The sequence below is a fragment of the Hyperolius riggenbachi genome, chromosome 7 (genome assembly GCF_040937935.1).
Source record: "Hyperolius riggenbachi isolate aHypRig1 chromosome 7, aHypRig1.pri, whole genome shotgun sequence".
Classification (NCBI taxonomy): domain Eukaryota; kingdom Metazoa; phylum Chordata; class Amphibia; order Anura; family Hyperoliidae; genus Hyperolius; species Hyperolius riggenbachi.
In genome coordinates this window covers 312,700,539-312,713,534 of record NC_090652.1, presented here as the reverse complement: position 1 = coordinate 312,713,534, position 12,996 = coordinate 312,700,539, and the positions used below count along the sequence as shown (strand labels likewise).

General features: G+C 47.9%; 1 protein-coding gene across 2 annotated transcripts in view; it reads right to left on the bottom strand.

The window, feature by feature from the left end:
- Nucleotides 1-7,607: 7,607 nt before the first annotated feature.
- Nucleotides 7,608-12,996, bottom strand: part of RALB (RAS like proto-oncogene B) — a 38,750-nt gene continuing 33,361 nt past the window's right edge. For both annotated transcript variants that reach the window (XM_068246147.1, XM_068246148.1), the window contains exons 4-5: nt 9,624-9,801; nt 7,608-8,491 (exon numbers count right to left, since the gene is read on the bottom strand). In XM_068246147.1, coding sequence (XP_068102248.1) covers nt 8,372-8,491; nt 9,624-9,801 — 298 coding nt within the window. In that variant the 3' untranslated portion in view covers nt 7,608-8,371. The remainder of the gene's footprint in view (nt 8,492-9,623; nt 9,802-12,996) is intronic.

Here is a 12,996-nt window from a genome sequence, read left to right as displayed (position 1 = left end):
GCGGGAGATTTGGGCGCAGGACACAGCCAGTATATGGCTGAGCCTGCTGCCGCACAAGTCCCGGCCGTGTTAAATACTATTCCCCCTCCAGGCCGACATGGATAGTGGGGGAATGAAATAATTCAGCTTTCAGCAATTGCTGGAAGCCGAATTATTGTTTTAAAAGCAACTTCAGGTCCGTCTTCTGACGGCGCTGAAGTTACTCCCTGTGCCTGCGATAGCCGTAGTTCCTATTACGGTCTATGGTGGCACCGGCTGCCCCCAAGGCTCCTGCGCTGCTGCGCCCAAGTTTCCAGCGCTGGATTTACCGTGTTCGTCCTGAAGAACTTTCTACCAAATTTAGACTTACAATTACAATGAACATGGTAGTTCCATAGACTGCCATGAGACAACCAGTTTCTCTTTCTTTCATTCCTAATATTTTTCTATATTAATCTCATTCTTTTACAAAACAGAAATTTGCCTTCTTAAAACAGAAGGTGGCAGAGGAGGCAAAGCAAATGGATACCGGCACTGCTATAAGCTATATTTAATAAATATGGTGAATACAGTACAAAAAGCATACGAAAATCCAGGTTGCTGTAGCTGTGTTACAAAATCATAGCATATCAGGTGGGATACCTTGTGGTGCGGTGGGTGCCGGGTGAGGTTAAGCCTGACGGCCGTTTCGCGCACGTCTGCGCATCTACGGAGGCTGCAAAGGCGGGGGAGACGGATTGCCGGTAACACGTCACTCTCACTTTTTCTTGCTACCTGTTTTCATGCCTTTCATCCTTATTTCCCACTATTCTACCCTGAAACCACATCGGAGGTGCTTTCTCATTTTTTAACACTAGATGGTGCCAGACCGGCCCAACTAGCACCATAGGCGCGTGACTAAGCGTAATGCACGCTACACTGATCAACTGATTCAGTGTATCCACGCTGCCATCACGTCAGACGTTGCTGGTGCGCTATGCGCTCCAGCCGTCTGTAGACTTGAGAAGGAAGTTTAGGGGCGGAGCCGAGAAGCGGGACGTCACCGCTGTGCGCGCCTGGTTACAAATACCGGCAATCCGTCTCCCCCGCCTTTGCAGCCTCCGTAGATGCGCAGACGTGCGCGAAACGGCCGTCAGGCTTAACCTCACCCGGCACCCACCGCACCACAAGGTATCCCACCTGATATGCTATGATTTTGTAACACAGCTACAGCAACCTGGATTTTCGTATGCTTTTTGTACTGTATTCACCATATTTATTAAATATAGCTTATAGCAGTGCCGGTATCCATTTGCTTTGCCTCCTCTGCCACCTGGTACATTTCTATACACCAGAGCACGCTATGCTAGAAGTGGGGTAGATTCAAGACCACCGCAGGACGCCAGCTCTCACAGTAGTGCCAACCCGCTGTTTTTTCTACAAAAAATCATCTTAAAACAGAAGGTATTAGCGATTATTTTAGTTGGAGTGAGCTGTATCACTGCTGAATATGCAAATCATCCCTTTGATGTCCCTGAAAGTTAAATGATGTATCAGCTTGTTAACTGTAGACTGAGGAGGACAAAACAGTCTGTGTGCATGTTTCATTAGGGTGGCTCTGTACAATGAACAAGCTAGCGTGTCATTGCATTCCAGCGGTTCTGGAGGTATGGTTAGCTTTCAGGGACAACAAACGATGATTTGCATATTCAGCAGTGATGCATTGTAGGAGACCTCATATTAGTCATGCCAACCTAAATAATTACAAATACCTTCCGTTTTATAGAGACACTGAAGAGAGAATAAATCTCGCTTCAGTGCTTATATTCAGCAGGGGCATGTGTGCTAAAACGCCACTATCCCACGGCTGAACGGGGATCCCTTACCCCCCAAATCCCCCTCTGCAAAATCAACGACCAACTTGGTGGTAGATTTTGCTGCTGCTGGAGGCAGGGCTAACGGCTGCAGCCCCGCCTCTCAGCGCATCTATCAGCGGCGCATCACCGCCTCTCCCCCGCCCTTCTCTATATAAAAGTTACCTATTAATGGCATAAGTTTGTACTCTAACAAGGGCACGCTAGCCCTCATCTCTTATAGAGTCCAGCTGAAACCGTTCTCCTGTACTAGTCCACAAGTACAGAGACACATACTATCAATTTTTAATAACCGTTTTTCTTTTTAATGTATAATTCAATTGTTGTTATATTAAAACATTTATGTATCAAATAGCGAGCCCCGAGAGGTGGCCCTATTTACGCATTGGAAACACCTCCCGTTTCCTCCCCTTTCCCCTCCCATACGAGGGTAGATAAAAGACTGCCGTCCCCGCCATCGTGTCACCTGACAAAGGCGTGGTTAACGCCGAAACGCGTCATGACGTCAGACAGCATCTCCACGTCCTGGCTCCGCCCACCGCTTCCAGCTCCTCACCAGAGTCATCGGTCCCCGCTGCTCTGGCCAAGCGCGGGTGAGAGGAGAGGACTGCCAGCAGGCCTGACAGGCGCATGTACCTACTGATACACTGTGAGTGTAACTTTTAATGCGTGTCAATTTTTAGTAAAAAGTTTTATTGCACTAGAGGTGCGCTCCTGTTCCTTTTGTATTTTTAAAGGGAACCTAAACTGAGAGGAATATGGATATTTCCTTTTAAACAATACCAGTTGCCTGGCAGTCCTGCTGATCTCTTTACCTGCAGTAGTGGCTGAATCACACACCTGAAAAAAGTATGCAGCTAATCTTAACTAACTTCACTCAGTGCACCTGATCTGCTGCATGCTTGTTGAGGGGCTGTGGTTAAACATATTAGAGACACAGGGTCAGGAGGAGAGTCATGCAAATTGTATTATTTTGAAAGGAAAAATCCAAATCCTTCTCAGTTTAGGTTCCCTTTAACGTGGACCTGAACTCTTGCACAGGACAGAAGGAAACCAAAGAAATGCACCCTGTATGTATTTAGAGAGGTTTGTCTAATTTCCCCTCATCTGTGACTAATCACAAGTTGTAATTTGATCCCTCACCTGTGTCCGCTGACTGCCATGCCCATGGCAGAGAAGCAAATTGGCAAACACCGGATGTTAACCCTGTCTGCTTCCATGAAAGCAGGAAGTAGACACACTGCTGATTTATTGAAGGATTTGTATCAGCTGTAACAAAGAAATGTTTTTCTTTAAAGGTTATTATGCTGTTGCTTATCTTTTACAGCAGAGAGGAAGTTCTGAGTTTAGGTCCTCTTTAAGGGCTCTGCCTCTGGCACAGGAGACCAAGGTTTGAATCTCGGCACTTCCTGTTCAGTAAGCCAGCACATATTCAATAGGAGACCTTGGGCAAGACTCCCTAACCCTGCAACTGCCTATAGAGCGCGTCATTGTGGCTGCAGCTCTGGTGATTTGAGTCAGCAAGGAGAAGAGTGCAATATAAATATCTTGTCACACTTGTAGGCTGCTCGCTATCTGCATGCTACTCTGGCCCTGCGTGGATTACTTCAAAAGCACCAGCCGGTGAGCCCTATGCTTCCTGTGTAAACTGCTGCCTGATTTCTAAGGAAATTTCCTGTCATCTGTGACTTGCCTGTGCATGGCTGCAATGCTACAGCATCATCCAGGCTGCACAGACATGTGGGCAGAGGAGCACACTATCAGTGCTGTATCTGCAATAACTGATGAGACCTATGCTTCCTGTGTAAGCTGCTGCCTGATTACTGAGGGAATTGCCAGTCATCTGTGACTTGCTTGTGCATGGCTGCAACGCTACATTATCATCCAAGGCTGCACAGGAATGTGGACACACTATCAGTACTGTACCTGCAATAACTGGAGAGACCTATGCTTCCTGTGTAAGCTGTTGCCTGATTACTGAGGGAATTGTCTGTCATCTGTGACTTGCTTGTGCATGGCTGCAACGTTACATCATCATCCAAGGCTGCACAGGAATGTGGACACACTATCAGTACTGTACCTGCAATAACTGGTGAGATCTATGCTTCCTGTGTAAGCTGTTGCCTGATTACTGAGGGAATTGCCAGTCATCTGTGACTTGCTTGTGCATGGCTGCAACGCTACATTATCATCCAAGGCTGCACAGGAATGTGGACACACTATCAGTACTGTACCTGCAATAACTGGAGAGACCTATGCTTCCTGTGTAAGCTGTTGCCTGATTACTGAGGGAATTGCCTGTCATCTGTGACTTGCTTGTGCATGGCTGCAACGTTACATCATCATCCAAGGCTGCACAGGAATGTGGACACACTATCAGTACTGTACCTGCAATAACTGGAGAGACCTATGCTTCCTGTGTAAGCTGTTGCCTGATTACTGAGGGAATTGCCTGTCATCTGTGACTTGCTTGTGCATGGCTGCAACGTTACATCATCATCCAAGGCTGCACAGGAATGTGGACACACTATCAGTACTGTACCTGCAATAACTGGAGAGACCTATGCTTCCTGTGTAAGCTGTTGCCTGATTACTGAGGGAATTGCCTGTCATCTGTGACTTGCTTGTGCATGGCTGCAACGTTACATCATCATCCAAGGCTGCACAGGAATGTGGACACACTATCAGTACTGTACCTGCAATAACTGGAGAGACCTATGCTTCCTGTGTAAGCTGTTGCCTGATTACTGAGGGAATTGCCTGTCATCTGTGACTTGCTTGTGCATGGCTGCAACGTTACATCATCATCCAAGGCTGCACAGGAATGTGGACACACTATCAGTACTGTACCTGCAATAAATGGTGAGACCTATGCTTCCTGTGCAAGCTGTGTCATGATTATTGCATGCAAATCCCTGTGCATTCTGATCTAGCTTAGTTGCTGTCTGTGCTCGCTTGCTGACGCATTGAAAAGAAAAAATGACATCCAAATATTAACTGAATAAAGATCCAGTACTACAGTATACGTTATGTGCTTCAGTACGACCATTTCTGATATAGTAAACTACTGTTCCCAGTCCCTTGGCGTTAACTATAAAGAGATTCTACTGTATTCCTGGAACTCTGTTTTAAAGTTCAGCAAGGCTGCAGGGGAGAGGTTTGTGTCCCCCAGGCCAGTGGACACCTAACTCACCAGTCTCAGGTCTCTCTATGGCCCCCTACTGGTGTGTATCCCCATGTGTCATCTCACACAGGACTGGCAGACACATCACTGTTACTAGTTCCAGCATGATCATGTGATGAGCAAGGAGTGGCACATGATCATGTGATGAGGAAGGAGGATCACATGATCATGCAGTGTTCTCCCTAGGCTCTTTTAGCCAGGTGCTCCGCCCAGCTGATTTTGGTGAGCACCCGGCTGTCATCAGCTCACCTCCTCATCCGCTTCCGATGCTGTAAGCAGAGTTGTTCAGAGAAGCACCACCCCTGCATTCCCCCGTCAGGCCCCAACTGGAAAAAAAAAATCCTTGGGAGAATACTGCCATGTGATGGGAAGGAGTGGCCCAGTAGTGCATGACATCAGGGGAAGGAATGGGCGTGGCATCAGCAGCTCCGTGAAGAAGACATGAAGGACTGGGCGTGGCATCAGCAGCTACATGAATGAGACATGAAGGACTGGGCGTGGCATCAGCATCTACGGGAAGGAGACATGAAGGATCGGGCGTGGCATCAGCAGCTCCGTGAAGAAGACATGGGAGGTAAGTATGAATTTTATAACATAACTCCCCCTCAACCATCACCAGTAGCCCCCAATTCTGTAAGTGAATCAATGCCCAGTGTAAATCAATTGCACTTTTAAGATGCCCATTAATAGTACAATCTCTGGTACGATTGATTGGTTCAGGTGCTATTAATAGTGCAGATCGTTGACAAATGATCGTTCTCTCGATCTGAATTTAAGAATGATGCTTTTGGTCTGATCAGCTTACTTATTTTCCCCTCTGCTGGTCATTTCTGATCGATCGCAATGATCAAATCGGGTGGGGAATCGATTGTTTGGAAAATTAGATCCTTAACGTAACGGGTACCTTAAACCACAGAGGAAAACAGAACAAAACTAAGCCCGTTAGACTCCGCCTACATCTGAAGTGCCGTCCTTTTTGGGAAGAATAAGAACCCTTTACATCTAATGAACAGATCTCATTAGCGAGAATAAGGCATTTTAATCATTAGAATACATTTTTAGCATATGCATTAAAAACAGCATTAAGCGAACACGTTGTGGCGTCCAAATAACAGAACTGGAAACGGGCTTCTAAACCCCCCCCCCCCTACACAGACCAAAGTCAGAAAACCCGCCAGCTTTTCAATAACAGCTCTACAGGTGCCCACTAACTGTTCAACTTTCAGAAAAGATTTGTCTGAGCAATCAGATCGGCAGAAAATAAACCTTGATGTCCCAAATCGACTGTGATCGATTCTAATGGCGATTGTTCCGCAACAATTTAGTTAATCGTGAAAAATGGTTTTTTTTTTTATAATCGGTTGTGATGGTCTGGATAGGAAGCCCAGACTGGTTCATTGATGGTGGAATATTCAATATATTAAAGGATACCCGATGTGACATGTGACATGATGAGATAGACATGGGTATGTACAGTGCCTAGCACACAAATAACTAGGCTGTGTTCCTTTTTTTCTTTCTCTGCCTGAAAGAGTTAAATATCAGGTATGTAAGTGGCTGACTCAGTCCGGACTCAGACAGGAAGTGGCTACAGTGTGACCCTCACTGATAAGAAATTCCCCCTTTTACCTCTTTTTCGCTCTCAGAAGCAATTTTCTGCTGGGAAAGTGTTTTATAGTTGGAATTTCTTATCAGTGATGCCACACTGTAGTCACTTCCTGTCTGAGTCAGCCACTTACATACCTGATATTTAACTCTTTCAGGCAGAGAAAGAAAAAAAAAAGGAACACAGCATAGCTATTTGTATGCTAGGCACTGTACATTCACATGTCTAGCTCATCATGTCACATGTCACCTCGGGTATCCTTTAAAACATGCATTTCCCATCGCATTTATCAGATCGATTTGGTGACTCTTCCCAGAAAATTGTACTGTTAGTCGGCACCTTAAAGAGACACTGAAGTCTCTTTTTTTTAACCTTATTTTCTTATTCATCCTTTTTCGGCATTAAATTCAAAGCTGAATTGTCGCATCCCCGCGGCAGAACAAGTTATTTATAGCCCTGATATTGTCCAGCAAAGTTCCACAACTTTGCAGGTGGTAGATTTTGCTGCCCGGGGGAGGCAGAACTTTGGGCTGTAGCTCTGCCTCTGCTGGAGTCAATCTCTGCAGATCTCCGCCTCTCAGTGAAAGAAGTCTGAGAGAGGCGGGGATCAACAGAGATTGACTGGAGAAGAGGCAGAGCTACTGCACAAAGCTCTGCTTCTACCAGGAAGCGGAAGGATGCGACCTGTGTAACTATGCAGGGAAATTCCAGGGCTATAAATAACTCATTATGCCACGGGGATGCAGCAATTCAGCTTAGAATTTAATGCTGAAGAAGGTTGAATAAGAAAAAGTAAAAAACGAGACTTCAGTGTCTCTTTAATAGCAAATACTCCAACTTGTCCCTTGTGGGCCGATTCCACTGAGCATCTCTCCTCTTTACTGACGATTCTCCGAAGCCAACTTAGAACCTTCGAAAAAAGAAAACCCCTCAACCTTTCTTTTCCCCGCCAAAGAAAGTCCTCCGGGCCACGTGGACAACTGCAAAAGTGTTTCAACAACTTTATTAATATTTCGATAAAGTCTGGTGGGGCTTTTGCCGACTGACGAAAGAAATTGGCAGTTGTCTGCGTAGAGAATAAAGTTGGCAAGCAAAAAATACTGCAATATAACCTGAGTTAAAAAAAAAAAAAAAAAAAGAAGAATTATAATACAAAACTGGGTTAATCTATGTACGGAGGAGTGAGGCACGTTAGATCAGGCCTTAAACCGATCTCAGAAAGATCTTCAAACGTAGAAGAGAGCCCTAGGAGTTCTGGCATCAACATGGGCCGCAGGAACCACAAAAAATGTTTGTAAGAGTCACACAAGTCCTACAACCAATCCTCGCGGTACAACCGATCTACAGACCTCCTCTCACGTCCGCTGACACCTCCTGCATCGAGCCCTCTGCTAGCGCCGTACGTAGTGAAACAAACTTCTCAAATATTCACTCCCCAGTCGTGGGGTGGAGCTCACAGCTTCTGGCCGACAGTTTCATGGATGAAGACATTACTTGATGGCAACAAACAAAAAACTATTTGTTCTTTTTTCGGCAAAGGATAGAAAGAGAAAAAAGGAAAGACCCAGAGCATAAGTAATAGCGGTGGGACCGCACCCCCCAGGCCTACAGGGGGCAACGTTCCGAGTGGTTGCTAGTCTTTTAGCACTGAAAGAATGAAATACAAAACTGTTGGATTAGAAAACAAGGGCGGGTCTGGAGGAGGGGCTGCAAACAGCCCCGCCCCTCGCAGGCAGCTCCCTCCGGTGGTCACAGCAGGCAGCACCGCTGTTTGAAGCTCTTCTTGTTTTTCCCACTTTTCTTCCCGTTTTTGTCTTTGTTTTCAGACATTTTCTTCGCTCTGACTTCTCTCATTAGATCGAAAAAAACCTAAAAAAGGGGGAGACACCAGGTGAAAAATATGCGTACAAAAAAAAAAAACAAAAAAAAAAACCTAAAAGTGAAGCAGAGCTCCATCTACAACCAACATTTCACACCGCTGGGCTGTACCATGTTCAGACAGGCCCCTGGAAGATTCCACCCACCCCAAACGCCAAAGTGTAATTGTTGCTCTACTTTACAGAGTTTCCTCAGCTAGAGAACATACCATCGCTTCTGAGATGGAACTAGAGTTGGGCGAACTGTTAGCGCAACTGCAGCCGAACTGTTCGGCTGCCCAACCTGTCATGTGGCTGTGGCTCTTACTACTTCCGGGTCGCAATGACCCGGAGTAGTACGTCTGCGCTGGCCCGGCGGAGCGCGTCCTAGATCGCGCTCCCGTTGCCGGGCACTCTCTGCGCATGTGTGTGACATCATGAGTGACCTCACACACATGCGCAGAGAGTGCCCGGCAACGGGAGCGCGATCTAGGACACGCTCCGTCGGGCCAGCGCAGACGTACTACTCCGGGTCATTGCGACCCGGAAGTAGTAAGAACCACAGCCACATGACAGGTTGGGCAGCCGAACAGTTCGGCTGCAGTTGCGCTAACAGTTCGCCCAACTCTAGATGGAACCAACCAACAGAGTTCCTCTGACTCTCCTCTCCTGATATACTCTGTGCTGCTGGAGGACTCTGCCCCTTCCTCTAACTCTCCTCTCCTGCTATACTCTGTGCTGCTGGAGGACTCTGCTCCTTCCTCTAACCCTCCTCTCCTGATAAACTCTGTGCTGCTGGAGGACTCTGCTCCTTCTTCTATCTAACTCTCCTCTCCTGATATACTCTGTGCTGCTGGAGGCCTCGCCTCTCCTGATATAGTCTGCGCTGCTGGAGGCCTCTCCTCTCCTGATATACTCTGTGCTGCGGGAGGCCTCTCCTTTCCTGATATACTCTGTGCTGCTGGAGGACTCTGTTCTTTCCTCTATCTAACTCTCCTCTCCTGATATACTCTGTGCTGCTGGAGGCCTCTCCTCTCCTGATATACTCTGTGCTGCTGGAGGCCTCTCCTCTCCTGATATACTCTGTGCTGCGGGAGGCCTCTGCTCCTGACACACTATTCTGAAACACCCGGTTACACACTCACCTTATCTACATTGGCTCTGGTCTTGGCCGAGGTCTCCACATACTGCACCCCCCATTCGTCGGCCTTGCCTCGGGCCTCGTCCACAGGGACTTGTCTCCTGTCCTCCAGATCGGACTTGTTCCCCACGACGAGCAGAGGAATCTTGTCTTCTTCCGCCTTCACACGCAGGATCTGCTCTCTGCATCCGGAACAAACACACACGATTTGTCTCAGGAAGCCATACAAACAACGTCTGATTAAGATCACAATAACTCTATATGAACCAGGCCTATTACTGCTCTGCCTGGCATACAAATCCTTTCACCATCCCTCCCCTTCATACATCTCCGATCTCACCCAGAGACACTCTCTGCTTCTCCAACACTCTATGGATGTCCACCCCTCGTATCACTAGGGAGGCTCCAGGACTTCTCCAGAGCAGCCCCTACTCTATGGAACTCCCTCCCCCTATCAGGCTCACCCCACCTTCAACTCATTCAAGGAGGCCTTAAAGACCCATCTGTTCACCATTTCTCACTCACCATCTTCATAGCTATAAGCCCCTCCCTTGAATTTACACCTCTCCTTAGGTGTCCCTCTCTCCGCCACCCCTTAGATTGTAAGCCTATTTGGCAGGGCCCACCTCCCCTTTGCTCTTCTCCCCCATATGGACTCAGTGATTCGTCTGCTATACTTTCCCTTACATTGCAGTCTGCGCACCATTGTTTGTTTCTCTGTGGTGTGTGTCTAGCATTGTATAGCAATGAAGAAGCAAAAAGACAACCCAGCATGCCCGGCAACTTCCTTTGTGCGGCAGATGTACCAAATAAGAGTCAGGTAAACTGGGGAATGATAGTTTATCAACAAGAAAAGTAAGGCCCAGTGCACACCGAGCGGTTTTTGGAGCAATCCGCCGGCCGCATCCGCCTGTAAAAACGCTTGGCTAATGTATTGCAATGGGTTGGTGCACACCGGCGGTTTGAGGTTTTTGACAAGCCGCAAAACGTGCCTCCTGCTGCGCATTTGCGGTTTTCGGAAGCGTTTCATCCTCAATGTAAAGTATAGGAAAAACGCAAAGCGCTCTGAAAAACGCTACTTCAGAGCGGTTTGCCAGGCGTTTTTGTTACAGAAGCTGTTCAGTAACAGCTTTACTGTAACAATATGTGTAATCTGCTACACAAAAACGCACCCAAAACCGCTAGGTATGTTTAGAAAACCTCTCTAAACATACCTAGAATCGCTCTGAAATCAGCTCCCAAAACCGCTAGCGTATTGCGGATCTGCTAGTGGTTGTGGTGTGCACTGGGCCTAAGATTGATTTTAACTTTTGGATTGCCTGGTTAGCATCCTTATTACTTGTTTACCAGATAAAAAGAAAGAATTGTTTTTTTATTTTATTCCCAACAGTTACACTTTAAATCCTTTGTGCAGCTATCTGCTTGTTCGTGTTGTGCTCTTATTAGTACTGTGACCCATATTAAGGAAAAAGATACTTACCTCAGGAGAGAGAAGCCACGCCCCCTCCCCGTTCCAGCGCTGTGTATTCGCTGAAGCTTGCCGCACTGCGCCTGCACAGAAGCAGGGGCCCACTCAGGTTTCAGCAAACAAAAGGAGAGCCCAATCGGGTCCATGCTACTGCGCATGCTCGAGCTGACGACAAGGACTTGTCATCGGTTTTGCAGAGGGGACGGTACATGATGGAGGACAGAGGAAGTCTATGGATTTGCCCCTTATTTGGACACTTTTTTTCCCTACAGGTACAATTCAAGACCTATAATGCCTTTAAAAAGGGAGCCCGAATAGTAAAAAAAACAAAAACCAACCCCCCCCCCCCCCCCCCCAAAAACCGCAACGATTTCTGGACTTGCCTGGGGCTTCCTCCAGCCCCCTGTGAGGTCCCCCGGCATATTCATCAGCTCTTGCTTGGTCCCGCTGGTGGCACCTGCATTCCGGCGACTGTCTGCGCACATCCATAGAGTCATCGCGCCGCTTGCCGTAAGTGTCTAGCACATGTGCGGTTCTCTAAAGACTGAACCGGCCATGCGCAGCATGCTTACAGCAACTGGCGTAATGACGCAACAGGTGCGGGAACGCGCGATGTAACGGAGCCACCAGTGGGACCAAGGTAGAGCTGATGAGGACTCCAGAGGACCTCGCAAGTCATTGCAGGAAGACCCAGGTAAGTCCAGAATTTGTTTTTTTTTAAACACAATTCAGAGTCCCCTTAACTTCCTGTTACCGCCGCGGTGGTCTTACACACTTCCACCTATTACCTGTGACTATTTGTGTTTCTTATGTTCTGATGGAGGAAGGAGTTCCCATGTTTTCAGAGCACTGTTGTTGGTAACGATCGGCTGCGCTCTGCTGAACTTCGCTTCTCACCTCTGGGCGTTTGCGTCTATCTTCACTCTAGTCACGGCTTGTCAGTTCAGCGAAGTAGTCACCCGTTCAGGGATGAACTTTTATCCTCTTTACAGGTGGAGAAACGCCACTCGAGGCTGAGCGGAATCCCCAGAGCTGCAGGCTGCATCACGCCCTGGGGGGATGTCGTCGGCGCCCGTCGGAGCACGCCGAGCCACAGGCAGAGAGATTCCTGAAGAGTACGGGGGCGAGAGGAGCCGGCGCTGGATTCCTGACCAATCAGCAGAGCCGATGAGTGTCACTGATCTGTGCCACGCCCAGCATCATCTCTGCACAGCCTGGGCACCGCGCCAAACCCCAACGTCCAGCGTTCATAGAAATAAAACATGACGCAACATTATTATTATTATTTCTTTTTTTTTAAAGGACTAGGAAACGATTTTAGTAAAGTGGCGCAGCTATCCTTTAAAGAGGAACTTCAGCCTAAACAAACATACTGTCATTAAGTTAAATTAGTTATGTTAATTAAAACTAGCCGACCCGCGGCGTAGCATACGCTGCATAAGAGGGTAATGGGCAGGAAGGGGGTATTGGGCACAGTGGCGGGGAGGGGGGGTTGGACCCCCCCCCCCCCCCCCTCACCTGGGTCCCCCATGTGCGCTCCCCCTCCTGCTTAAGCTCAGCAGGAACCTCCCCCTCATCTGGGTCCCCCATGTGCACTCCCCCTCCTCCTTAAGCTCAGCAGGAACCCCCCTCACCTGGGTCCCCCATGTGCGCTCCCCCTCCTGCTTAAGCTCAGCAGGAACCTCCCCCTCATCTGGGTCCCCCATGTGCACTCCCCCTCCTGCTTAAGCACAGTAGCAGCCGCCACTATTAGTAAGAGGCAGCAGGCGGGGATGACTCACCTCTCCGTGTTCCATCGTGCGTTCCACTGTCGTCACTTCCTGCAATGCCGCACACTGTATTGGTGTAACTTGCCTTTTTAAAACAGAAGAAAATCTGCAATAATTCAGCTGTAAGGGAACATTTGTAG